This window comes from Protomyctophum bolini, assembly GCF_963924005.1.
Source record: "Protomyctophum bolini genome assembly, chromosome: 13".
Classification (NCBI taxonomy): domain Eukaryota; kingdom Metazoa; phylum Chordata; class Actinopteri; order Myctophiformes; family Myctophidae; genus Protomyctophum; species Protomyctophum bolini.
This window is the reverse complement of record NC_137874.1, coordinates 7,782,802-7,810,034: the sequence shown is the minus strand read 5'-3', so window position 1 is coordinate 7,810,034 and position 27,233 is coordinate 7,782,802. Positions and strand designations below refer to the sequence as shown.

General features: G+C 43.6%; 3 protein-coding genes across 3 annotated transcripts in view; 1 reads left to right on the top strand and 2 right to left on the bottom strand.

Moving 5' to 3' along the window:
* The window catches only part of LOC308327279 (uncharacterized protein), a 551,554-nt gene that overhangs the window by 334,544 nt on the left and 189,777 nt on the right, over window positions 1-27,233 (top strand). The window lies entirely within an intron of this gene.
* On the bottom strand, window positions 10,109-20,400 carry LOC308327502 (E3 ubiquitin-protein ligase TRIM62-like; the record flags this gene model as incomplete). The annotated part of the gene is made up of 8 exons (XM_080781024.1): window positions 10,109-10,845; window positions 11,565-11,686; window positions 12,268-12,290; window positions 13,085-13,315; window positions 14,898-14,993; window positions 16,057-16,063; window positions 17,284-17,510; window positions 20,140-20,400. 8 exons carry the CDS (start codon window positions 20,398-20,400, stop codon window positions 10,301-10,303), a joined length of 1,512 nt encoding a protein of 503 aa, XP_080637150.1. The 3' UTR covers window positions 10,109-10,300.
* The window catches only part of LOC308327501 (FRAS1-related extracellular matrix protein 2-like), a gene marked incomplete at its 3' end in the record, with an annotated part of 149,269 nt that continues 147,261 nt past the window's right edge, over window positions 25,226-27,233 (bottom strand). The window contains exon 26 of the mRNA XM_080781023.1: window positions 25,226-25,819. Coding sequence (XP_080637149.1) covers window positions 25,226-25,819 — 594 coding nt within the window. The remainder of the gene's footprint in view (window positions 25,820-27,233) is intronic.

Here is a 27,233-nt window from a genome sequence, read left to right as displayed (position 1 = left end):
ATAAAAATTGCGGAAATTGCGGAAATGGTAATTGCGGAAATGGTGGAAATGGAAATTGCGGAAATGGAAATTGCGGAAATTGCGGAAATGGTAATTGCGGAAATTGCTCTTCACTTATAGCTATCTATTTTCAGGTAGATTGTTTTATTTTACTCAGTCAGCCATATCACTACTCCTTTTTTTTCATGAAAAAGGTCATAGCTGGGTAATCTATTTTCAGGCAAATTGTGTTTATTGTATTTTATTTTACTCAGCCATAACAATTTATTTTCTGTTAACCAACTTGCTGGCTGGCAGGCAGGCAGACAGCTACTCATAGACAGGCAGACAGACAGACAGCTACTCATGGAGAATTGGACAGGCAGGCAGTCAGACAGCTACTCATAGACAGGCAGACAGACAGCTACTCATGGAGAATTGGACAGGCAGGCAGACAGCTACTCATGGACAATTGGACAGGCAGGAAGGCAGACAGCTACTCATAGACAGACAGACAGCTACTCATGGACAATTGGACAGGCAGGAAGGCAGACAGCTACTCATAGACAGGCAGACAGACAGCTACTCATGGACAATTAGGCAGGCAGGCAGACAGCTACTCATAGACAGGCAGACAGACAGCTACTCATGGACAATTAGGCAGGCAGGCAGACAGCTACTCAGACAGGCAGACAGACAGCTACTCATGGACAATTGGACAGGCAGGCAGGCAGACAGACAGCTACTCATAGACAGGCAGGCAGACATCTACTCATAGACAGGCAGACAGTAAGACAGCTACTCATTGACAGACAGACAAATAACTACTCATGGACAGACAGACAGACAGACAGGCAGGCAGGCAGGCAGGCAGGCAAAGAGCTACTCATGTTATGTTATTATAACAGCTACTCATGTTATGTGCAATAATTTGTGCAGTTATGGAAACAGCTCTTTGTGTTTCTGCAAGAAAATGTAACACATTTATTTATTTACATATTGTGTGCATGCACATTGTACTTTGATACATGTTGCGAAAATAAAGCAATTGAAAGAGAGAAGTTATCAAGTATCATTAATGTCGTAATTTTATCTACTGGCCCCTGGCCCCTTGCCATTTTTGTAATGTGGCCCACAGGTAAATCTATTTGAGTATCCCTGGCTTACAGGACACACCATATCATTGCATTCAATATTGCATTGTGTACAATAAACAGATATGTTTTGTTGATATTCCCTTTTTTTTTTACACAAACAAAAGATTCCACTTCATGTTTCAGCTGTGTTTTTAAACTCAGTAGTGTGCCCTGCACACAGCGCACACTCGCAATTGCAGCTGGAGGGCGACGCGACACACACACACACACACACACACACACACACACACACACACACACACAGAGCGATGTGTGGAGAAATCACTGAGATTTGGGAAAAGCGCACGCAAGCACAGAATGCACGGCGTTACAGGATTGTATAGGTCAGCAGTTTTGGTGTGACACACACGGCTTCCACTGTCCACATTTAGCTTGATACTGGGTGAAAGTGTCGTTATATAGGCGAGTAATAATTGCGGCTGGAGGGCGACGCGACACACACACACACACACACACACACACACACACAAACAGGGCGATGTAGTAAATATAGGCGAGTATTAATAATGTGCATGGATAGTGCGTGAGTTTGGGTTCAAATCTGCGCACACTCGCAATTGCAGCTGGAGGGCGACGCGCCACACACACACACACACACACACACACACACGATGTGATGTGGGAAAAGCACTGAAAGAACAAACGATGCACGGGCGTGCAAGCGATTAAGCACGCACAGGCAAATGTTTACACACACACACACACACACACACAATGTGATTTGGGAAAAGCACAGAAAGAACAAACGATGCACGGGCGTGCAAATGATTAAGCACGCACAGAAGCACGCACAGGCAAATGTTTGGAGAAGCTGAGAAGCACACGCATGCAACATGCTGTGATGACCTGTTTTGGTTTCTTTTGCGTGACTGGCTCGCAAACGTGTGGCGTGTATTGAGAAAGTGCGGAGCGTTTTCGTCGTGGCATGATGTATTCCAGTCCAGTTGTTGGCGGTGGCAAGCATGAGTCTTGTTTGTTCACTTTGTTGTTGACGTTGTTGTTGTTTGTAGAGTGGGCGAGTCCGTTTAGTAGTACAGTGGGTCGGTCACACACAGCACAGAGGAGCAGTGAAAGGGGGAGGAGGCTCTGTGCTGGTGGAGAGTTTGGCAAACATGACGATTTTGACGTCACAGAAAGTTGTCCCATGGGATCGTGTGGTGATGTAAAACAATATTTATAGCGTAATTAAGACATTTCTTTCAATTAAATGTAGCCTATATGTATTCTGGGAGTGTGCCGAATTTATTTTGCATATAGAGATGTGTGGTAAAAGTGTGGTTCGGTCGGAGAAAGCTGTTGGATAAACGGCCACTGTGCTTATGTACCCCTGTCTATTAGGGTAGCAGGATATATATATATTAGTGATGGGAGATTAATCAGCAAACACATCGGTATCGGGCGATTTTAGATGTTTTTAGATTAATCTGCATCGATTAGATTAATTAATCAGACCGATTAATTTATCAGTCCGTATTCAAGTCAAACTGTATTTAAGTCAAATCTGACTTGCCTAAGCCTGCAGTGCAGATACCCTGTTACATGTATTTTTCAGAATGGACGAATAATTCTTCAATACAGAATGAGATCATATAGACGTCACATCGGCAATATCGGTTATCGGCAATTAATATATCGGATATAGATATCAGCCAAAATGTCTCATCGGCACATCCCTAATATATATATATTTTATTGCCTAAAATTGTACTTTAACTTGAGTATAGTTAAAACTATGAAATTACCAAAAAGTGCTGTCGCCGCGGCCTCACAGCTAGAAGGTCCTGGGTTCGATTCCCGCTCGGGACGCTGTGGGCACTGGCGGCGTGTTCCCTCCTCCGTGTCATCAGTGCCCGTACCCGAAGGCGTGGTTGGCGAAAGGGCCTTTCTGTGTGGAGTTTGCATGTTCTCCCCGTGTCCCCTAGGGTAGGTAACCTCACAAAAACATGCAGTAACCCTGGTCTCTAAAACTACCTCCCCCTGGCCAGCCGGGGCGCCTGATGGAGGGGAAAGGAACTGGTCAGAATAACGTGTCCCTTCCACGCGCTACGTCCGGCCGGGGAAATTCCCCTCTGTCAGGTGAAAAGAAGCAGCTTGGACTCCTCATGCATAGAAGGAGGCATGAGGTCAGTCTGCTGCCCCCCCAGGTTGGCAGAGGAAGTGTAGCGCCCAGGATTACATTAGATAATTGCCACTGGGTGAAAAGAAAACTGGGTTACAAAATCGTGGGATCAAAATTTAAGGATAAAAAATAAAAAAATAAAAAAAATGACCAAAAAGTATTAGAACTGTGACGTGCCGCACAAGTATGCTTAGTTTATTAAATCAATTATAACTAGTAGCCAAGTTAAGGTAGTTATGTAGATGGCTACATGTGATAATGAATATTAATTTGTAGACTGATCAGAGCAACGGGCAAGCAATTACCCTACTCAGAAATTGACACCAGACCAATATTGTCTGGATCATATTCTATGACAGTAACTTAGGATGTAGTGGTGCATACGGGAGGGCCCAGTGGGAGTCTGCTGGGCCCTCCCGTATGCACCACTACATCCTTGACCCGGGTGGTGGCGTTGAAGGAGAGGACCTGCCACGCCGGCAGTGGACACTACTGAACCGCCTGCGCACTGGAGTTGGCTGCTTCAAATCAGCAATGAAGAGCTGGGGCTTGGCGGACAGTGCAGCATGCGAGTGCGGCGAGCCCGACAGTCCGACAGTCGTTAGCATGAAGTGCTGAGCTATACGCCGCGACAAAACCTCCTAACTATGCCTGCTAACATTGTTTGATCACCGATCGACCTCACCACCCTCAAACTGGATTCTCCTGGCAACACGGTACAGGGTTTGGAAGCCTATATTGACAAATATTACCAGCACCAAAACAACATGCCGGCGGACAACAAACCTGACACCAAACGCAACAGGAGTGAGATGGGCTCAAGTGATATGGATGACACGGGTGACATCCGCGAGTCTCTATCGGCTATTCGGAAACAACTCCAGAAGCTGGATCTGCTTGAGCAGTTATCAACTGATGTCAAGGATCTGAAAGCCTCTGTTGAGTTCAACAACGCACTCATTGAGGTGCTAAAGGCCGACAACGCCTCACTCAGAAGTCAGAACAGACGTCAACAGTCTTAAACGCCTGACAGGCGAACTCCAAAAAGATAACGTTAACATGGCTTAAGACATTCTCGATCTACAATGCAGAAGCATGAGGGACAACATCATCATACACGGACTCTCTGAAGCACCAGGTGAGACTTACCTGAAGTACTCGTCAAGACATTCTTGAAAAACAATCTGAAAATGGAGTTGGAGGAAGTTGAAGCCGATCGTTTCTCCAGAGTTCATCGCCTGGGTAAATCCAGAGCCGATCAGGAAAGGCCCCGTCCCATCGTGGCCAAAGTCACCGACTCGAAGATGAAATCTGCCGTCATGTCCAAGGGCAAAGAATTGAAGAATACCAGCTATTCCATCAGCGACCAATTTCCAGCGGAGATCATGGCTCGGCGGAGGTTGCTCTATCCGATCATGGCGGATGCAAGAAAAAGGGAAACGAAGACTCGTCTCGTCATCGATAAGTTGTACATTGATGGAAATCTCTACAGGAATCCTCGCATCACTTATTGGTTGTGTGGTGGTAGTGATGAAAACATCTTCCACGATGCTCAAGAGGAGCTACCGAGCCAGCGTGCTCCCCCAGCCACAAGTAAACACACACAGCTGTTGATCGTGACGTCATGAGCGTGTTTGCAGCACGCTCGTCTGCTGCTGTAAACACTGTCGCTCTGAGATGATGTCAGCGGTGTGACAACGTTGCCATGACTACCAGTGACCGATTCCTAGTCAACCAACATATCACTGCAGATGGCTGTAGATAAGTACTCCTGACTCAGCTGAGTCTCACTTGCCTTCATCCTTGTCTATAGGAATGGACTTTGTGTATGTATGTACTTTGTGTGCGCGCGTGTGTATGTATGTACACATCTAGTACTATTATTTAATTTATTTTGTCTCCTTTTTCTTTTTTTCTTTCATCATTCTTATATTTAACTGTATTCTCTCTATTATTATTACTATCCTCCTGTTACTATTTTGCCTCTATCTGTCCTCTCTCAGACAATATCCAATGAGTGGTATTCGATCTCTCTCTCTCTCTCTCTCTCTCTCTGCACTCATCTTTTGGCGGGGGAATTGTTGGCTAACCCTTGGTTACTAACCCAGATCCTTTGGCCTATGGGCTTAGGGTCTACTCGGATGGCAGTGGGCTATTTTTGTTCTCTGTCTTTTCTTTCTGTTTATGTGTTTAATGTTATGTATGCTCTTTATCTGTCTGTGTTTTTGTCTTGTTCGTCTGACTCTCTCTCTTTGTCATCTGTTAATTGTCATGTATGTCCTGCTTGCTGCTCCCACTTTCTACCTGAACCTCCTCTCACTGCTCCACTGATGTGTCTTTATTTCTGTTTAAGGTACTATTGATTCCGCAAAAGGGTTAAAGGTCATACACCTCAATATAAGAAGCCTCGCACCAAAAATCACTCTGCTTAGAGCCTGGGTCGATCTCTACAACCCAAATATCATCACTATTTCTGAAACATGGCTACACAGTGGAATCACCGACGATGAAATTAAAATAGAAAACTTTGTCTTATATCGAGCGGATAGGGCTACTAGAGCTGGTGGGGTAGCCACATATGTCTCCTCTAATCTAACCTCTGAGCGTCTCACCCCTACTGTAGACCCTGTTCACTTTGAATGCCTTTTTATTAATCTCATATTTCACGACAACAAACATTTAATCATCGGAAACATCTACCGGCCCCCTTCTGCCCCAGCTGACTCAACTAACTGTATTCTGGCAACTATCAACTCCTTGGGGAGACAAAAGGAACTGATACTCCTTGGCGACTTTAATAAGAACTGGAGTAGCCGCGCCTCCTCCAACGACAAAAATATATTTTCTACTTTAAATCTTACTCAGTTAATTTCAGAACCCACAAGGGTCGATTATCGTGGATCTTCATCTTTGCTGGACTGGATTATTGTCAGTAATCCCGACAGGATTCTAAATTCAGGAGTCATGTCTGATGCTCTAAGTGACCATTCCATCGTTTACTGTATATGGAAAATAAAAATCCCAAAGTCTCCCCCGAAATATATTACAGTAAGACAAGCCAGAAATATCAATGTAGACAGCTTTAACAACGATCTAATTGCCATCAACTGGGATAGGTTTCAAATAATTCCCTCTGCTGAGGATGCATGGAACTTCTTCCACTCCGAGGTTACCAGTATAATTGACAGACATGCACCCTTCAAAACACTCAGAGTAAAAGGCAGACGTCTACCCTGGATCAACCCACAACTACTCAACCTATTCAAACAACGGGATAAAGCCTGGCTCAAACACCGCACATCCAATAATCCTGTTGACTGGGGAAATTACAGACTTCTGAGAAACCAATGCAAAACTCAAACAAGGAATGCACAATCAGATCACTATAAAAAATAGCTTCAGACATGACTTCCATAACCCCAAACAGTTTTGGAATAAATTGAATCACTTTCTTAACAAAAACAATAAAAGCTCCATAAAACACCTCAAAATTAATAATAATATAATATCTGACCCACTGCATATTTCCCAAGCCCTCAACAATCACTTTTCCTCTATCTGTGCCAACACCCCAGATGCAAACTCGTATATCACAGCAGGCCCATCTACAATTAATACACACAATGGATCCTTTTCATTTAAAAACATCACACCTGTAGATGTACATCGTGTCATCAGTGAACTGAAGGAAAGCTGTGGGGCTGGTCCGGATGGCCTTGAATCCAAATTCATCAAACTTGCTGCTCACATTCTCATGTATCCCCTATTTAACCTCTCTCTGTCAACCTCCTCATTTCCATCAATATGGAAATGTGCGAAAGTCACCCCCATCTTTAAGAGTGGGGACACATCTGATCCCAATAACTATCGTCCCATCTCCATTATCTGTACCACTGCAAAACTATTTGAAAAACTGATCTATAATCAGCTCTCACATTATCTGAGTCTCCACAACATCCTGTCCCCAGTCCAATCAGGTTTCAGACCACATTTTTCCACCACTACAGCCCTGCTAAAATTCACCAATGACGTACTCCTATCCTCCAGTAAAGGCCTCCTTACTGGAGCAATATTTATAGATTTATCCAAAGCCTTTGATGTGGTCGACCATTATCTACTTCTTGACAAGCTCCATGCCATTGGCTTACAGCGAAATGCCATCCTCTGGTTCAATGCTTATCTCCATAATAGGCGCCAGTATGTTGTTTCACAAGGTACCCAATCCGATTATACTATTATTGATAAAGGTGTCCCACAAGGTTCCACCTTGGGTCCACTCCTTTTTTCTATTTTTATTAATGATTTACCTGACATTTGCTCACACAGTCAAGTTCAGCTCTATGCTGGCACACGTCGCAGTCAAGCAAGCACACTTGGAATAGACATTCATTTTTCAAATGGCTCCCAACTTGAGAAAGTTGACTCCTTTAAATATCTTGGAGTGTGGCTCGACCCAGAGCTTACCTTCAAACCACACATAGATTACGTTACTAAAAAAACCTATGGTTGCCTTAGCTCACTTTACCGTTCTATTAATTGCTTCTCCTTTGATGTTAGGAAAATAATTATTGCTCAAGTGATTCTTCCCATTATTGACTACGCAGATGTTGTGTATCAGAACACACTCACAGCTGACTCTCATCTTAAACCTCTAAATGTTTTATACAACTCCCTGTGCAGGTTTGTATTGAGATGCCCATATGATACCCACCACTGCCTCATGTACAAATCACTCAATTGGCTGCAGCCTAAATCAAGACGGCAACTACACTGGTATCTCTTCACTTATAAATGCATTTATTTTAGGTGCCCTGATTACTTAAAACAGTACCTGGCTCAGTCTACCTCATCCTATCCACTAAGACATCTTCAATACCCTTACTTTAAAATCCCCAAAATCTCCAATGTGGTTGGGCGGAGGTCTTTCTCCTACAAAGCCCCATTCGATTGGAACAACCTCCCCCTATATCTTAGATCCATCTCATCATATAGTAGCTTCAGGACCTCCTTACATTCACATCTAGACTCAACTTGTCTTTGCTTCTAACCTGACTGTAACCTTTTATGACTCTGAAATATTTGCGCTGTGACCTTATCTACACTGTGTATTATGTGGTGGTTGGTGATTTAGGTGGAAGATGGTGAGCAAGCTATTTGTGTATATATGTATGTATTTGTTTATCTGTTTGTATCTGTGTACTGCATATGTTGTGTATTTGTGTACAGTATGCTTTTCTGTATTTTGTTTTTTATGGGTCCCTCTTGAAAATGAGATGCTGCATCTCAAGGGGCTGTCCCTTCAATAAAAATATGAAATCTGCCGAGCACATAATCAACACCTGCCCCCTGTACAGACCTCCTTCAGAGGCCGGCCTCTTCCACGTGGGACCAGAGACAAGGGCGTGGCTACTCGATACTGAGTTGGACATTTGAGGATGATACACGAAAGAAGACAGTAACTTAATTGAATACAATTATTCCTCAACAGAATGGAGGAAAAAAATAAATCTTGGGGATATTTTAAACATTTGTCATTTGAAGAAATACACAAAACTTATCTTTAAAGAAAGAAATGTTAATTTGAAGTCAACAAACATACTGTACTATATTCAAAGGTTTGGATTGAAACTATTTAGCTACAAAACTATAAGGAGACTAGAAAAGTCTGTGGGGGCCGGGGGGCCAGGGCACCCATGAGGATTTTCGGGGAATTCCTAAACACCTCTTGGACCTCTCCCCAGCCTTCCAAGAGGTGTTCAAATTGTTGGGTGCGCACCCAACCACTGAAGACAGTCAAGAAACTGTCCTACACCGCCCTCCCCTGGCGAAACCAAACAGCAGCAGTGGTTGTGTCAGGGCTGCGAAACCTTCACAGACAAGCCGCCGGGGGGCGGGGCTGCGGGGGCAGCACGGGCCCCCATGAGGATTATGAAAACTATTCGTCCCTGCCCTCGGGCCACAGGTCTCCACCAGGGCAGGTCAGGCTGTGGCCTCCTGGTGGTGCTATAATAAGTCAATGTGAAAAGGGTGCCATTTCTTCTTACGCCTTGCATGCGTTTTGTTCAAAACAGGCCAATCCTGCAAACTTTGAAAGCCAATGTTAGCCAATCAGGATGGAATATGAAATATCGGACAGATCCGGCTTGAACACATGACTATAGAGATACTTGCGTAACGATTTGCGGGATTTTTGGACAAAATATGGTGCAATATAAAAAAAAGATATTTTACAAAAGTCAGCCTCCTGGTAGCGCTATGAGGTTCATCATTGGCATCTAGGGAGTTTTTGCAAAGTTTGGCATTGACTGGGTTAACACTTAACAGTGCCGGAGATTAGCTGTACACAGACGGCCAGACACACACGGACGGAGTGCAAAACATACTCTCATCCCATGCCTTCGGCCTGGCGGAAGACAAAAATGGTGCTGAACCTACAAACGAGTCCAAGATATTATTTATTCAAGTTTGCGTCATCTTAACTGAGAACTTACGAAACAGCAAATTACAAAAACTTGTCCAGTCATTGTCAATGGCGTTTGTGTTAGGACAAAGTTTGGGTTGCACACACCAAAAGCTGGACATAGGAGGGGATATCGCCCTAAGATTTAGTTTATCAAATAAACAAATTCAACAGTTTTACCTATTTTAAAACCAGAGCGATAACAAATGCCCTAAGATTTAGTTTATCAAATAAACAAATTCAACAGTTTTACCTATTTTAAAACCAGAGCGATAACAAATCTCTTTAGATTATCTGTACTCCGATAGCCACCTAGGCTGATTTTGGTGCCAGGTGATGTCACCCTGATATAGAAACGTATATAGTATTTATTATCATTTTTGCACAAAAAAAAAGGAGATTACAAATCTTTACTGGAGATCCGGTGAACATCCGGTTTTAACCAATGGTTCTCAATGTGGGGCCCGGCGGGGACCACCAGGGGTCCAAAATGGGCCCTTTACAGGTCTGCAACTCTGATACCAACATCGTGTCGGAGGGGACACTTCAGACTGCTCCATGTACCACCGTGACGGTGAAACATTTTCAGTAATAGTGGCAAACCTGAAAACAGCCCCTGCGGTCGTTTTTCCCCGGGCTGAAGAAAGCACAGACGGGCCGGCCGCCAAAGAACGCATGGAAGTCGTACAGCTTCACCATATCGACGGCGTCATAGAAGCCGACCCGCCCACCGTCGTAGTCCAAGAACACGCCGACTCGCAGCAGGTCCTCCTGGTTGTCCAGGAAGACGCCGCCGCCCTCCTCGTTAGCGACGAGCGGCTTCTGCTGGCGGCGGCGGGACAGGCTCCAGTAGCCGGAGGACGGCTTGAGGCTCACGAAGCCCTTCGTGCCGCTGCCCTCGCCGGTGACCCCCAGGTGCCACACGCTTTTGTCCTTCACGTTGACCTCCCAGTAACGGAGGCCCCCGGAGAAGCGGTCGAGGGCCAGGACGCCCGGGAAACTGTTGAAGCGCTCGCAGCGCAGGTTATCCTCGTCCAGCCGTCTGTCCGTCTCCTCCGCCGTGGTGCCGTCCTCCATGATGAGGAGGCTGGGGTGAGCCGTGAATGGGTCCAGCGTCACGTTCTGAGGCTCTGGGTTATTGAGAAGGTTAAAACCCATTTAGACCAGAGGACAATTCTACAAATGCCTTCGAAATCCTGACAGCTTTCTGAAAAACCCATGACATGTTTCTATGTCATTCGTTCTCAAACATTTTCATGTCAAGGGCGCCCAAAGATATATGTATTTGGCCGCAGACCCCCATCTGAAAACATGTCCCAGGGACCCACCAGAAGCAAAGATTTGAGTTAAAAGAAATGGCTCTGGAAGAATATATTCAAACATTTTGAACGCTTTAAAAAAAATAGCAGACTTACAAGCAAGTAGATCTGCTATTTCTCAACAGCTAAAGTACAACATAATGTTTAAAACACCAAAAGGGGTTCCCTCCCAAAACGGGTTAAGCATTTTCAACCCTTTGTCCCAATTTTACTGTTGGTGAGAAAATATATATATATATATATTTTTTTTTTCAAGACAGTGAGAGGTGAGCAGGAAATCAGACATCCATAACGACAAGCGGGTGCGATCTTGTGAAATGGTTGCAAAAAAATTAAACAATTTTTTTTTCCTTCTGCAATGTACTGAATTGTTCTGAGTCCCCCAAGGTCTGAGCCATCTATGATAAGAAAGAAAATATACTCAAACTTGACCCACAAATCGGTACGACTGGTCTCGGGTTGGGGGGCAGGCACTCTGATGAGTATGCAGATGTGTATATATGTTTGTGTATGCAGTATAGTCAACTCACTAGTAGACAGAACACGCATCATCTTTTTCCATATGATGAGCTGGAATGGCTCGGACAACTCTGGCCAGCTAACGGGCCATTCTGTCACTGCAGCAGTCTTCATTGATTTGGAATGCAGGACTCTGATGAGAAAGTACAGACAGGAACTCTGTAATAAGCGATGGCCATATGCATCAAGCATTAAATATTAAACACATTTCAACTCAGACCATGGCAGAACAAATATCATGCATTTGATAGACTCCGAGACCGAGACATATAGATTTTTTACACTCTTGATACACATCAAGTATATGCTGGGGCAATTCTTGAGGAAAATAAATCACACCCGGGTGAAGTGAGGGGCGCTTCGGCTTTACCAACCCTTATCATCTTACATCATCGTGATGTCATAACATAATATTGCTTGCCGATTTGCTCAGTGACAGACAAAATAAACATTAAACTCTGTTCATTGTTAATGGCATTTAATGTTTGAGTTAGTGACAAAACAAACTCGGTCCATTGTCAATGGCATTTTTAATGTTTGTCTAGACAAGACAAACATTAAACCTGTATATGAGGGGCTAGCGCCGCTCAAAAAAATGAAACAATTTGAACGTATTTGGTCAAAATGGGTTGGGAAATCAGATAATACACGTCTACACATACTGCTGATTAGCAGCAAACGTTCCAAATAGAAACACACTGGAAGGTCACTTACTTGTCATGTGTCTTAGTGAGGCTCTGTTTGAAGAAACACAAAAGAGAACAAGAACAAACGTGTTAAATGATGCCCATTGATTTATTCAGTGTTGAATTGGGACGACATGATGTCCGATCCAATTATATCGATTAAACTTGGGACATTTCACCGCTGGAAGAAACAGCAGTATTTGTAGTATAACAGTAGCATTTTGAAATTTGCACCCTATGGCCAGAACAATAATGAAGTCTGTATGTTTGCCTAGTTTGAATTCCTTTTTCCTACAATGCCCATAATGCTTTAGTGCACGTCCACTCCTTGTGGAGAGGGGGGGAGGCTGCATGGTGTGACTTTGTAGACCAGGAAGGAAGTGAGACCACATTTGCATGACAGGTTTTTGGTCATGAACATGGCGAGGTGTCATGACTAAAATATCAACAACAAAATATTACACACATTAAAACCCCCAGGAAAGTGTTTGTGTCCTAAACATCATTGAAAGCTCTGGTTGCAAAAGGGGTGAAGTGGCCCTTTAATCGAGAAGCACTGCACATTGTTTTTTTTTATTTAAAAAAAAACGTATGCATCAACAAATCCATGAATCAGTGTTTATGAAGCCCTAGGTTTTAAGTTTAGATTTTTAAATCAAGGGCGAGAGCAACGACTCCAATTCCTTTCAGTAATATTTCTCTTTCTTACCGGGTGCACGGTCTGGACACTTGTAACTTTATAAAAACAGAACACCAGCACTCACGGAACTGTCAATGTTATTAACATTTTTGATTTGATTATTTTTCTAATCGATTAGTTTCATTAACTGTCGACGGTTCCTGACCTCAAAGCTGGCCTCCCCGGTGAGTTGGAGTTGAGAGCAGATGTTGGCCATCTCTTCCTCCACGGCTGCCAGCTGGGCCTCCACTAGCCTCAGGTTGTCGTCGATTGCAGTCAGCGTCGCCTCTTCATCAATGTCCAGCTGGTCCAGCATGGAGTCCCTCTCCTTCAGTAAGAACTGGACCAGATGTCCTACGTCGGCCTCGATCTTTTCCCGCAGCTTCTCTTTCATGTTCTGAAAAAAGGATTATATGGCAAAGTCCTAAATGTGTTGTTATTTGTGAAACAGTGCGAAAAGAACCCCCCCCCACACACACACACTAGCGCCGTTTCCTAAACAATTAACACAATATGCAAAAGGATGTTTTGCTGTTCCACATACTGCCGACCGGAGGCTTTTTTTCTGAGACCAGGGAAAATGCTTTTAAACATTTAAGACCGTTCAAATGATCGCATCTTCATTTAAAAAAAAAGTGAAGTGAGGGGCGCACACGCACTTATCATACATCATGTCATGAACAACTGAATTTACAGTATGTGATTGGTTTGGTTAGCCGATTTGCTAGTCTACATACGACGCGAATTGTTTGTTTGTATTCATTATTTGGCGGACATTTTACCCAACTTCTCCTTTCATCGTCAAATATGAGACGTGTGGGGACAAAATGTACATCATATTTGAAGCACATATGACCTAATTTCTTCTTTCATTGAACTGAATTTATGCGATTGGTTTGCTGATTTGCTCGTCTACATATACAGTATGACGTAAGTTTTCCCTTCATTGTCAATGGCATTTAATGTTTTTGTTGGCACATATTTAGTATTTACGTCATATTTGGCAGACAATTGACCTAATTTCTCCTTTCATTATCAATGGCAAATATTGAGACGTGTGGGGACAAAAGCTCTATATAGGAAGGGGTAGTACCCCTCACAAAATCACACCCGTGTGAAGTGAAGGACGCTCTAATCATCATACATCATCATCATCAAGAATGGTGGTCCCTTATTGGCCAAGGGTTCCCACCGACAATCCCAGCCGATTTGAGACATACAATGTCAATTCTCCGTTCATTGTCAATGGCATTTTTAATGTTTGTTCAGACAACACAGCTGTTTAGTGTTTATAGGAGGGGCTAGCGCCCCTCCTATAAATACAAAAATCGACAAGAGCTTGTAAATCGGCTGCTTTCACTGAGCAATATCCATGACATGCTGGCTTCTATGGAATCTAAATCAGTGGTTCCCACAAATCAACATTTATTAGGCCACGGACACCCCATTGGAAAATATATGCCAGTGACCTCGATAAGGGAGCATTTTTACGGTTCTAGGCGCAGTGATTACGAAACATTAATTGCATGGACCCCCCCACACGCATTATGCTACGGATGGCCTTTCTATCTCTGGGACCCCAAGTGTGTAAAAAAGTGTACAAATGGAACGAAATGGACCCATAAGGGTCCATTTGGTTCCTAACTAACCCTCAAGTACCCCCAGGGGTCCCCGGACCCCACTTTGGCAACCCCTGGTCTAAATGACTGAAATCATGTGGTCACTGGTCATACAGGTACAATGGCATGCAGTGAGCCATGCATGCATTCAATTACTTAATTGAAAACTAAGCTGGTTGTAATTAAGAGCCCAACATATACTAGACTTTTGGATCCGATGCCGATCCCCATTTTTGCAGAGTCAGAGTTCACCTGTTACCAATGTTTGACCCATATTATTACCAATGTTTGACCCATATTATTACCAATGTTTGACCCATATTTTGTCAGAAAGTTCTATTCTAAATGTTAATGACTTACCCTGGCTTGAATTTTGTCGCGCTCCTCTGTCATCATGACTTTCTCACACTGAGCCTTGTGCCATGTGAGCTCTTGGAGCTTGTCTTGTAGCTTTGCCTAAGAGGGATAAAGAGAATCGACAAATATATGACACTGAAATATTACAAGAAACACATGAATCAACACACAGTATTGCACATATTTGAAGGGATTTCTGATTAGACACTTGTGAAGAGAGCAGTCACAGCAAAGAAAGACTGGCCAAGAAATAAAGAATCACCATATATATATATTTTTTTTTAACAAAATACCTTGATATTATGATGTAATAATGTACTGTAAAAAACTAAAAATCAAATAATACCTTATAATAATAATAGCACCAAGAGTCTTTGCGGTCTCGTTTCCATTCGGGTACCATGTATTCAATTCATAAACATGACATGAAAAATAACGTGCGTTCCGGGCACACATAGGCGGCTAATCCAGCCTGCCAGCGTGTCGCCGGTTCGACTCCCGATCCCAACCTCCTTTGCTGTGTGTCACTCCATTACTATCAGCTCACTGTACACTATAGAGGCAGAAAAAGCCCAAAACATGTCTTTAAAAAAAAAGGGGGATAAATAGTGGGTGGGTGGTACCAGATTGTTGTTCTCGTTCCCTCTAGTATTGTGGCTGTCGCTCATTGTCCGACCAAGTCAGATATACGGAGGGCATTGAGGGGGCAAAGCCGCATTTACAATTTTGAATGTCAATCGCATTTTCAATTGCTTAACTCCGTCTTCTACCCGAAGCCAACCTATAGGCTAGAGTACCTTGAAAAGAGGTCAGGACCCCGTCATGGGCCCCGGGCCGAGAAGTAGTTTGTTTTGGGAGGTTTGAAGCTTCCTCTTAGCCGACATTGGGATGTTGGGAGAACCAAGAGGTGGAAGCATAGTCAAAAGGAGGGCAGAATTATAGAGCTCAGATAGCCTGGCGGGGCCAGACTCGTAGCGAGGATTCACAGACGCTTCCCTCCCCGAAGCGTCAGTGAATCCTCGCTACGAGTCTGGCCCCGCCAGGCTAGAGCTCAGAGTCGTAAGAGCACTTGTGTTGACAAAAGAGGAAAATCTGAGGCATATCTTGTTCTTGGATTTACTTTCTCTTCTTTGCTGGAGATTACCATGTCATGAACTCTGACCTTGAAACTAAAAGCAGGAAAAGACCACAGTGATGCCATATCGTGATATTACGATAACGCTATACATCACAATATATTGATATATTGCCCATCCCTGCTTTTCTTGCATGATTAGAACAGTTTGAGCCACAAGGGCACCCCCTTGTGGCTCCAAGTGTTCTCACACTCATTTTTGTTTTAGAACTGGGCTTCACACACTGGTTGATGTTGAAGAACAGAACAGTTAATGGTGTATATAATATTATACACACACATTGATTGATTTAATACTTTGTCAGAAATGTAAAAAAAACAGCATGTGGCACAGTTATACACAGGCCATTACAGCTTCTCTCTCCCGAAAACTGGCCAATTGTGTTCCCACAATATTCCGCATTTTTACCCAAAAGAATCACACCCGTGTGAAGTGAGGAGCGCTCTTATCATTATACATCATCATACATCATCTCATGAACAACTTTATGTGATTGGTTAGCCGATTTGCTCGTCTACATAAGACAGAGATAGAAATGCCATAAACACATTTTGTACATAATATGTCCTGAAACGTCATAAGGATTGGAACCGAGAGGTGCCTACGACGTCTGTGGACGTCCTAGCGACGTCCAAACGACGCGGGGCGAGATGATAATATTCAGATTTTTTTTTTTTTTTTTTTTTGGCATTTCGCTTTTCGCTTGCCGTATGCTAACGCTCTGTCCAACTATTAGCTTGTCATTGACTCCCATGTTAGCGCGGCGGAAAGAATGACTCGTATCTCCTGATCCAGGGCGCTCTCCGTGGTGATGAATGGATCGATATGCTGGCGCTGCATTTCTGCTCCTCATCCGTCTCTCCCGCAAAATATGAACTCTTTTTGGAGCGTATATAAATATATTAAGATGATCGGAGATTGTGAGGTCACTTTGTCAGTCAACTTTTTTACGAAAGTATTTCCGGTTCATGGCTTTCAAAATAGAAGCGATCACTACTCTGGCGATTACTCTGGCGCAAGCAGCGCCTTTATTTTGATGCAGTTCCGGTACTAAATGTGTTTTAAGGTCAAACCGTGGGCCTTTGAATTGATAATGGTTGAAAATCCCTACTAGAGCCGTAAAAAAAAAAGAAACTTCTCTTATGGGGGTCCTTGGCATATATTTTCAAATAAGGGGTCCGCAGGCTAATGAGTATACTTTTGGGGGTCCTTGACATGAAAAGGTTTGGGGAGCCACTGGTGTAACACATTACCTGTGGGCTCTGGACTCTCTGCAGACGACACAGATGCGACACTGGTCCGTCTCGCAGTACATCTTCAGCTCCTCTCCGTGTGTGTCACACCTTTCCCCTTTGACCTTAGCGGAGGAGACGCAGGGCAGCGGCAGTGCAGAAGAACCACGCAGTCCGTCCAGTTCGTCCAGTCTGTCCACCAGGTTCTGGACCACAAAGTTCTTGGTTAGGGTCATCTTGCTGAACACCTGTTAAACAAAGAAAAACTATGTTTTTGGAATGAACGTTATCGTTAGTTTGCTTTACTGCATTTTACAGAAAGCTAAAATTAAATCTCATGACTGAACCACGTTGTCCCAATCTGTAATTTGTGACAGTTGTTTCCTAAAAAGAACGCATTTAGGTTCAGTTTTCTGAAACACCTATGTTTCTGTATCAGTGGCTACGTTTACATGGGCAGTTAAATCCCCTTTTCATTCCGAATAGAAGTTCAATCCTATTACACGTTGTCATGTAAACACCTACAAAAACTTAAATCCGAATGAAAATGCTCGATGCGATCTAAAAACCATTCCGATGTCACTGGCCGGATTATTCCAATGTCCAAAGAAAAATTTGACTCATGTATACACTGCTTCGGATGTAAGCAAGTTCATTCTGGTCTTTCTGAGCATACTCCAAGGCGCTCATATCCAAGGCGTGCCGTGGAGTTTGCACATAGAGCGCGTTATTTCGTGCATTTTGCAGATCCGAAATCCACAAAAAAACGTGGAGCAGCAGCAGATGATGATACCCCTGATCTGTGTGTGTGTGTGTGTGTGTGTGTGTTCAACGGTCTCTCTCTCTCTCTCTCTCTCTCAAAAATAACGAGCGACCCGATACAATAATAATCAGTGTGTTGCGTGCCCTGGCCGTGCTGTAGATAATAAAGTACAAATAAAAACGAGATGATCACCTTCCCAGCGGTAAACATATATGCCCGCCCCTATCCAACCAGCAGCCTCAAAGCTACTGCGGAATGAAATGATGGGATTTCAAAGTATCGTCTTTCGTCTGTAATGTTTGTATTGTTGAGACAGTCACAATGAATGAACTGCCTATATTTTATGTGTCCAACAGATGCCGTAGTTTCACGTGAATTAACATGTATCATGTCTTATATCACTTCTCCATATAAACACTCATTCGGAAAGACCATTTCCCATGGAAACTCGCAGCAAAAAACATTACTTCCAAAGTATTTTATTCTGAAGTATTTATTCGGAATGATCACCCTTCATATAAACGTGGCCAGTGGTGCTCAATATTTCATGTCAAGGACCACAAAAATGATATGTAATTGGCCATCGAGTCACAGACCCCCATCTGAAGATATGTTATTCCAGGAACCCCTCAGAAGCAATGATTTGAGTTAAAAACGTTCGCTCTGAAAGAATATACATTCAAAGATTTGTGCAGCATTTTCACAATTTTTCAAAAATAGCAGACCTACAAGCTCGTAGCGCGGCACTCGTAGCGCGGCTTGTAGATCTGCTATTTTTCAATAGCTAAAGTATAACATAATGCTTAAAAGGGACTTCTATGGAATCCAATATTGAAATCAGTCAATTCTTCTCAGAGACGACTGATAACTTTACTTTAATGATTGCCGTCAGTATCAACTATCTAGTGGTTTTCTTACATTTTTATCCCACGATTTTGCAACCCATTGTTTTACACCCAGTGTCAATTATCTACCAGTAATGTAATCCTGGGCGCTACACTTCCTCTGCCAACCTGGATGGGGGGGGGGGGGCAGCAGACTGACCTCATGTGTCCTTCTATGCATGAGGAGTCCAAGCTGCTTCTTTTCACCTGACAGGGGGGAGTTTCCCTGGCCGCCGCGTGGAAGGAACACGTTATTAGTACTGGCCAGGGGGAGGTAGTTTAGCGACCAGGATTACTGCATGTTTTTTTTGTGAGGGTACCCCTACCTACCATAGTACCGTAGTTTTTTTTATAATAATAATAATACAATTAAAAAGTAAACTGTAGATTTAGTCGACTAACATCGCATGACATATAGTCGACTAAAACTACACTAACACTAAAACATTCCAGGTGACTAAAACTAAATTAAGTTTAATTCCAAAGACAGACTAAAACTAAAAGAGAAATGTGTTGCCAAAAACAACACTGTCCTCAACCAGCAAATTGAACCTTGGTAATGTGTCACCACAGGCTTATGTAAGAAGATTAACATAGGAATCAGGAATGAAAGCACGTCATTTGGGTCCAACGTTGTGCTATTGTGCCTATACCAGCTTGAATAAAGTAATGAATAAATAAAACACCCCTGTTTAGGTAGGCCCGTCACCATCACAATTATTACCTAATCTCCTAATTATTTGAGATAATCACAATTATTTTTTGCATAATCATTTCCTTGGGGGCGTTGCAATGCATTTGTATTTTTGTTCAGAGCTCTCCGGAGACAGTGGGGTTTCGCTCTCTCGACCAAAGGTAATGAGTCTCTCGTAGATTGATAATATCAGAATCGATCAAATACATCTATACGACAGTCTAAATATTAGGCAAGGAAAATATCCAGGCGATAATCAAGATGGGTTTGTCAGTCACCAATGCAATAGGCCTACTCATACAGGTACACTGTATGGAACCTCTGACAATGAGTGAAAATGTTCTGCAGAGAGACTGAAATGACGTAACAACTAACTTTACCACTTTGCACTAGGAACTATAGCTATAGGAAGACATTCTAGCCATGCGTCCCCCCTCCATGGCGTCGAGCGAGGCATTTTCACTCAGGCAAACAAGACGGTATTAACCGTAAAAAACAAACGCTTATGTATGGAATACGTGTGTCGTTTTACAGACCGTTCTGCACTGGGGACATTCATAGCCGCCTCCGTGGTGGTGGTTCTTCCCGTCTCCCGTGGCCGCCGTGCGGCTCCAGTGCAAGGAGATGCAGCCGCGGCAGAAGTTGTGGCCGCATCTCAGTATGACGGGCTCCCTGAAGTAGTCCAGACATATTGGACACACGAGCTCGCTCTTCACGTCGTCCTCCTTGTCGTCGTCGACGCCAACTGTGATTTTTAAATTCGCAACGCGTGCTGCTAAGTTGGTGGTGGTAGCCATGTTTGTTATCATGCGTTTGTTTGTTACCGTTTTAACTGTCTCTGTACACTACTCTGCTCTGCACCAAACTAAAGCGAGGAGTGAATGAAGGAGAAACAGAAAACAAACATTGCCTCGCTTAGTTGTGATTGGTTTAGAGAGATGTGACGAGCTACGCTCCGTGGCGCGTCACATCTCTCTAAACCAATCACAACCGAAGTTTATCCTTTAAAATACAAATATATACATTATAGGTTTTCATATATATATATTTTTTATATCCAATTATTATTTCAATTAATCTTATTTGTGTTTTTTAAGTGCTTTACAAATCAAATCATTCTTTGAATCTTGTGTAACTGATTCTATGATGCCACACATGCGCATGCACACACACACACGCACGCACGCACGCACGCACACACACACACACACACACACACACACACTCCTGCCAAATGCATACTGAGTAGGCCTAACCAGATTCAGAATCAACAATCTTTATTCTTAAATACATGTATACATAATAAAAACCCATTCATAAAAAGATGCAAAGTGAATATCAAGTTTGATTCTTTGTGTGGACATTTTCTCATACACTCGTGGATAACTGTTGTTGGCTAAAGTATTACATTACATTGCATAGCTTGGACTGGCATGTGAGGGTTTGAACTAAAAAAAAAAGTGCATGTCTTTCATAAGGTGTCACTATTTTCAAATTCATCAGGAATCATAGCAGGCTATTGAGTTGCGGGCACTCAGAGCTGCAGCAGGGCAACATATCCATAATATTATATCAATATTAATATTATGATATGAGTATTTTGGATATCGTAATATTGTGACTTTACCTGGATTTGCACTTATTTGTATACTCCAAACAGTGCTATAGCCTAGGTTTTTTCATTCGCTGCGTGACAACTTTGACAAGGCCTACGCAAGTATACACAGCAAGCATGGTCAGCACCTGGACGAATTAGTGACGTCTCGGTTGGGGCCAGATCAAGTCAAACCAAGACTAGTCAGATCTGGCCCAGAATTTCACCTGATTTCAACCAACATAGATTCCGCCCACTTAATAGTCAGATAGAGGCCAGATCCACTTACGTCATATCATAACTAGTCAGATCTGGCCCAGAATAAGCTATATTATTTCAACTGGTGAAGACGTCCTGGAAATGACATATGGGCTGTGATCTGTCCTGAACGTCACCGGAGGACGTCATCATAACGTCCTCATGACGTCATTTGGCTTGCTGGGTAGGCTATCCACACTTTTCCTGGGCTGTGTGTGCTCCAGTTCCTGTCGATTTGATCCAATGAAAGCCAATGAAACTGGTCAGATGACCAATGATATCCAATGAAATCAACAGGAACTGGAGCACACACAGCCCAGGAAAAGTGTGTGGATACGCTTGCGTGGGGTCAATGACAATGGATGAAATGTTTAGCAAAAGGTATACGCTTTTCTTTTTCTTTTCCCCCCCAAAACTTGGGCACGGCATACTATATAAGTAGGCTACATAGCGTATAACGGTAGAACTGCTCCAAAATTACAAAAATAGTTGAACTACAAGCTCCTCCTAATAAGTCACACCACATAATAATTTGTGACGTGTTGTGAGCTTGTAGATTGGCTATTATCAAATTTATATTATCACCACAGTACGATAGTATCGTCACAGTATCAATATCGAGGTATTTGGTCAAAACATATAGGTTACGGTGATATTTAATTTTGTCCACATTGCCCAGCCCCAGTGCACTCTTCTCTCGACTCTAGCCTAGGCCTACTGCAAATCCCTCATCGATTGCATTCAGACTCCAACCGATCACCAGCTGAATGCTTCATGTGCGTCAAAGCATAAAATCCTGCTTAACAAGGTTTAATAAATACAGTCAGTGAATAATTAACGATAATTTAAAAAAAAAACAGCAGTATGAGACACATATAATTAGGAACACAGATCTCAGCATGGTGTTGTTTGACAACAGCGGCAGCGTGTTGCAACAGGAACGATATATATGCACAGGCAGCGGTTCCCAAACCTTTTGTTGGACCAATTCGAAAGCGTTCGCGGAATCGCAGCCCTGCACCCGTCTGAGCACTTAACATAATACCAGATGTGACACAATAGTGACGGAGGTTTTAACGACAAGACGTCTCCACAGCTTATCATTGTCTTTTTTCCCCCTCCAAATCCAGGGTTAACATCACATATAACTGTAAAGTTACGGTCACCCATTTTGTTTGCGTGCTTGTGATAGATAATGCTGGACTGTCACATTCATAGTAGTCATACATACAGCTTACAAAAACATAACAAAGAAAGAATAATAACATAATGTGGATATAATATAGGGCATGTTCACAGTGCCACAATTAGTAGTCTTAACACACAAGTGTAAAGTGGTTCTGTTGAGACTTTTTGTTAAAGCTGCAATCCATCGGCTGTGTTTGTTTAGTGAATAAAATGTTTTGACCAATCTTTAAGGCAGCGTGTATAGAAGATAACTAAAACAACTGTGGTTTAGTTGGTCTGACTATAACTGCTCATCTATTAATACTTTTAGATCCCATGGCCAGGCAGGACACCTACTGGTTAAAAAGAGATATTGCACGTAGCTCAAAACTATTTATCCTCTGCCCTGTACTGGCTTTCTGAATTAGCTCAGCAGCAGAAATATCTTTAGTTTGTGCACTGCAGGGGACAGGGGCTCAGGGGTAGAGTGGCTGGATGGTTGCCAGAGTTAGTGTCGAAGTGTCCTTGAGCAAGACACTGAACCCCTAATTGCACCACTGATGTGCTGGTTGGTGCCTTGCATGGTTTCCGCTGCCATCGGTGTGTGAATGGGTGAATGTAATGCACAATCTATGTAAAGCGCCTTGGATAAAGGCGCTATATAAATGCACCATTTACTAAGGGTTCGGATTCCGGGTATAGGAAGTTATACAGATTGCAGTTTTAAAGTAAGCCGTTTTAAAGATGGTTCACAACAACACACACATCAATCAAGGAGGTGGGCTCCTTCACACATGATCTAGTAGTGATGCCTCTGACATCTGTGATATTTGAATAAATCAGTGATTCTCTCAAACGCTCTTGAATTTCAAGGACCCCCAGACAAATATCGTTGCTGTCGGGCAGAATCCTCTCAACTTTTTGTGTGTTTCTTTTTCTTTCTGTAAATCAATCACTTGATCATATATTTGCACTAAAGCATCAAAAGTAGCAGATCTACAGGATCTCAATGCGTTGACATGAAGCGAAGCAAAGCATTTTGAGCTTGTTGTGGATCTGTTGCTTTTGAATTTGAATCCTGAAAAGTAACAGTTTTGGATATATGAGGTTTCCACCCGACAGAGACAATACTTTTTTTCTTTTCTTTTTGAGAACCACTGGAATAAGTAGCACAATGACACGATGCAAAGTCAGTGAGGAACATAAAGAGGTAAGACGTGTGGTGGTCACAGAAAAGTGTACTATTGTTTTACGAAAGAATCTACATAAAATACTGTCCGAACCCAAAAACCAGCAGCAGCGGAAGTAAAATAAACCTGCCCCAAATACTGCAAATATTGATATATTTCACAAGCTTCAAAATATACAAAAGTAAAAAAGAAAAGGAAAAAAATGAGTTACCCCCCCCCCCCCTCCCCTCTCAAATAAGAATGTCCAAAACATATGGGTTTGTATTGAAAAATGTGAAATATATATATTTTTGCCGTGGGATGTCTTACAAAGACATTGGTCATCATAAACAAAATCAGGATATCGCAAGCCACAGTGAATAATGTGTTTTGAGACGTTGACGACGCGTATGTAGAAGTCTGACGTTCAGGACCAATTCACTTGTAGGGATCGAGGGTCGTGTGACTCGACTTGATGTCAACGAACGCACGTGTTGAGCAACACTTTGGCGACAGCTTAGCGCCGAGTAAAAGCGGACCACCCTTCATGGTCGTTGTGTAGCTTAGCACGGAGTAAAAGCGGACCACCCTTCATGGTCGTTGTGTAGCTTTCGTTTCGCCACTAGAGGGCGACAGCTGCTTGAGGCACTTTAACCACCGTAACGCAGCGATCCCGCAACCGCATCTGGATATAAGGGCCCACTTGAAAACCAATTGTACATGGACGAATGGAACTGGTAATTTTTCTTCATGTTCTGAAGGAAAAAAAATACAATGATTTTATTTAATATCATTAATGTTATATATTATCATTAAAATCCTAGAGTTTTTGGACAATTATCTGGGGGCCCACTAGCAACATCCTTACGGCACCACCAGCGGGACCCTGGCCCACATGTTGGGGATCGCTGCCATAAAGCCGCAACAACGCGTGACAAAACTACACACAAGAAGAGAGGACAGAAGGATCATGCTATACCAGCGCAGCACCCAAATGGAATGTTTAAAGTAAAGAAACCAAAATGGCATTTAAGGGCGCAGTGTTACTGTCCCCCCTGTGAATGGCTGATCTATACTTCGATCGTCGGTGTTTTCAGTTGAGAACATTGACGCCGTGTTTCGCACACGGCCACAATGGAAACAAGCCCTGGGGGCGTTTTTGTGTTATCCTTTTAGCATTATTGTATAAAGTATTCGATCAATCAACCCCTCCCTATCTAACAGTACACAGTTAAAATCCTCACTGCAACCCAACTTTTCGTGTGTGTGTGTGTGTGTGTGTGTGTGTGAACATACAATGAGGATTTTACTGTGTATATAAACAAAACAATACAAGAAAACAAAAATACTTTTTTTTAAAAAAGCCCCAGGTACCATCGATTCCCCTTTTTTGTCCATCCTGTCCATCCATCCATCCATCCATCCGCAGATGGGTCAGACCTCCGAGCTGTCGTGGCAGTCCTGCATCCTCACCACCAGCATGGGTTCCGTGCTGATCGACCCGCTGATGGCCGCCCCCCTCGTGACGCCGCACCCCCCGCCGCCGCCCCCGCTCTTCCCCGTGCAGCCTTTGCCATTGCCCCTCGCCGCCGCCGCGAGGAGGAGGAGTCTGGACCTCAGCGCGGCCGCCAGGCCCAGGACCACCAGTGCGGTCAGCAGCACGCCCACCAGCCCCCCCACCACGGTCACGGCCAGGCCGTCCTCGCCGGCGGCGCCCCCCGAGGCGCCGCTCTGCAGCCGCCGAGGCTCCAGGCCGTCCGTGGGCAGCTCGTCGGCCGTCGACCGCCTGCTGCGGTCCAGGGCCACGTGCATGATGTTGGTGCCGCGGTCGTTGTCCACGCCGATGTCCTCGGCCGCCGCCGGCACTTTCGCTGCCGCCCGGGCGGAGCGGTGGCGGGGTCTGGCGGCGCCCGCGGCGGCCACGGAGTGGCGGTACTCCAGGCTGCGCTTGCCGATGCCCCTGTTGGCGTTCTCCTTGGAGCGCACCGTGTAGATGGTGTGCATGTACCACTCTCGGCCGGCAGCCACCTGTGGGAAGCAAACGTATATAGTATGGACACGTGTTTAGGGTTTTTTAAGATCACGAGAGGATATTGATCCGTCTGTCCGTCTCTCTCTCTCTCTGTCTGTTTTCTAATTCATGGGATTTCTTTGATTTTAATTTGATTTCCTCGTGGGAATTACTGGGGGAAAAAAAACATTTAATTTTGTTTTCAATTGTAGGCTATTGATTTCCTCCAGCTAAGCACCCTGGCATTGAAACTGTCCTTTATTGACACAAAACACTTGCACTGCCCTAGACACATGATGCTCTGGACAGAAGACTCTCCACTCTTCTATTACTCTGATCAAACTCAATTTACAACATGAATGTCCCTTCTGACTGCATTGAGTTTCAGCAAAAGTCGCCAGATTTACAGAAACAAGCGGCCAGGTCCACGGAATTTATGAGAACGTTTCAACAACACCAATCCTTTTAACAACATATTAATCTGAGGGTCCTTCACATGAACCATTGGTCAAGTCAACCACATCTCCCCTGAAAGTTCTTATATGAAAACAAGCCCAAGTCGCTTGTAATAGCCAGACATGGCAACAGCGCGACACAACAGATACTTCTAATTCTTGACTTTACAGCCTTGTATAAGTATTAGGACCTACATATAGAGCACCGAAGTCCTGACGTAACTCGCTCATCCCGACGATTCCCCTGGTTCGCGGAAGTAATTTCTCTATGGAGAATAACATGGGGTGATCTTAACATCGTTTACTATAAGCGTTGTGGTCCAAAAATAAACAAGCTGTCTCGGCGTTATTGTTAGGGAGGTACGTGTCTCTGTATCGTTTGCAACAGTCAGTCACTCATATATGATACAGTCTGCTTCTAGCGAAAATCTAACTAATTCAGCAGCAGTAACATTAGCGTTTTCTCTCAGTCAGTTGATTCTTCATATCCATATGAGTGAAGCGGCCGGGGTGACATGTTTATTTTTCAAACACAGTTGTTATATGAGGCGATCTAAAATCGCCTCAATGGGGATTTCAATGCAACTAAACAAATACATGAACCTGGGGACTGACGCCCTCAGACTTCGGTGATCTATTGACAACAGCCAACAAGAATGCACACTGTGACACTACACTCTGTATCAAAGCCCGACCACTGTGATTATAAAAGAAACAAACTACTCCTTGAGAACAGCAAGAGCAACTATACAGCAGAGCAGGTAGGCTATAAGGCTGGTTTGTTGTGGTTTCCTTGATTAATCCTGAGGACCCGACGTGAACATTTACTTGCTTCCAATCTAACGAAAAAAACAGTCTGCTCTGCTGTGAACAACTGGTAATGTGTGAAATGACAGTTTTAAAATCTGCCACACAGTTAGGCACAGCAGCAAACTGGCTGCGCGTTCAGTTCACACGCGTGTATGTGGCAGGCAGC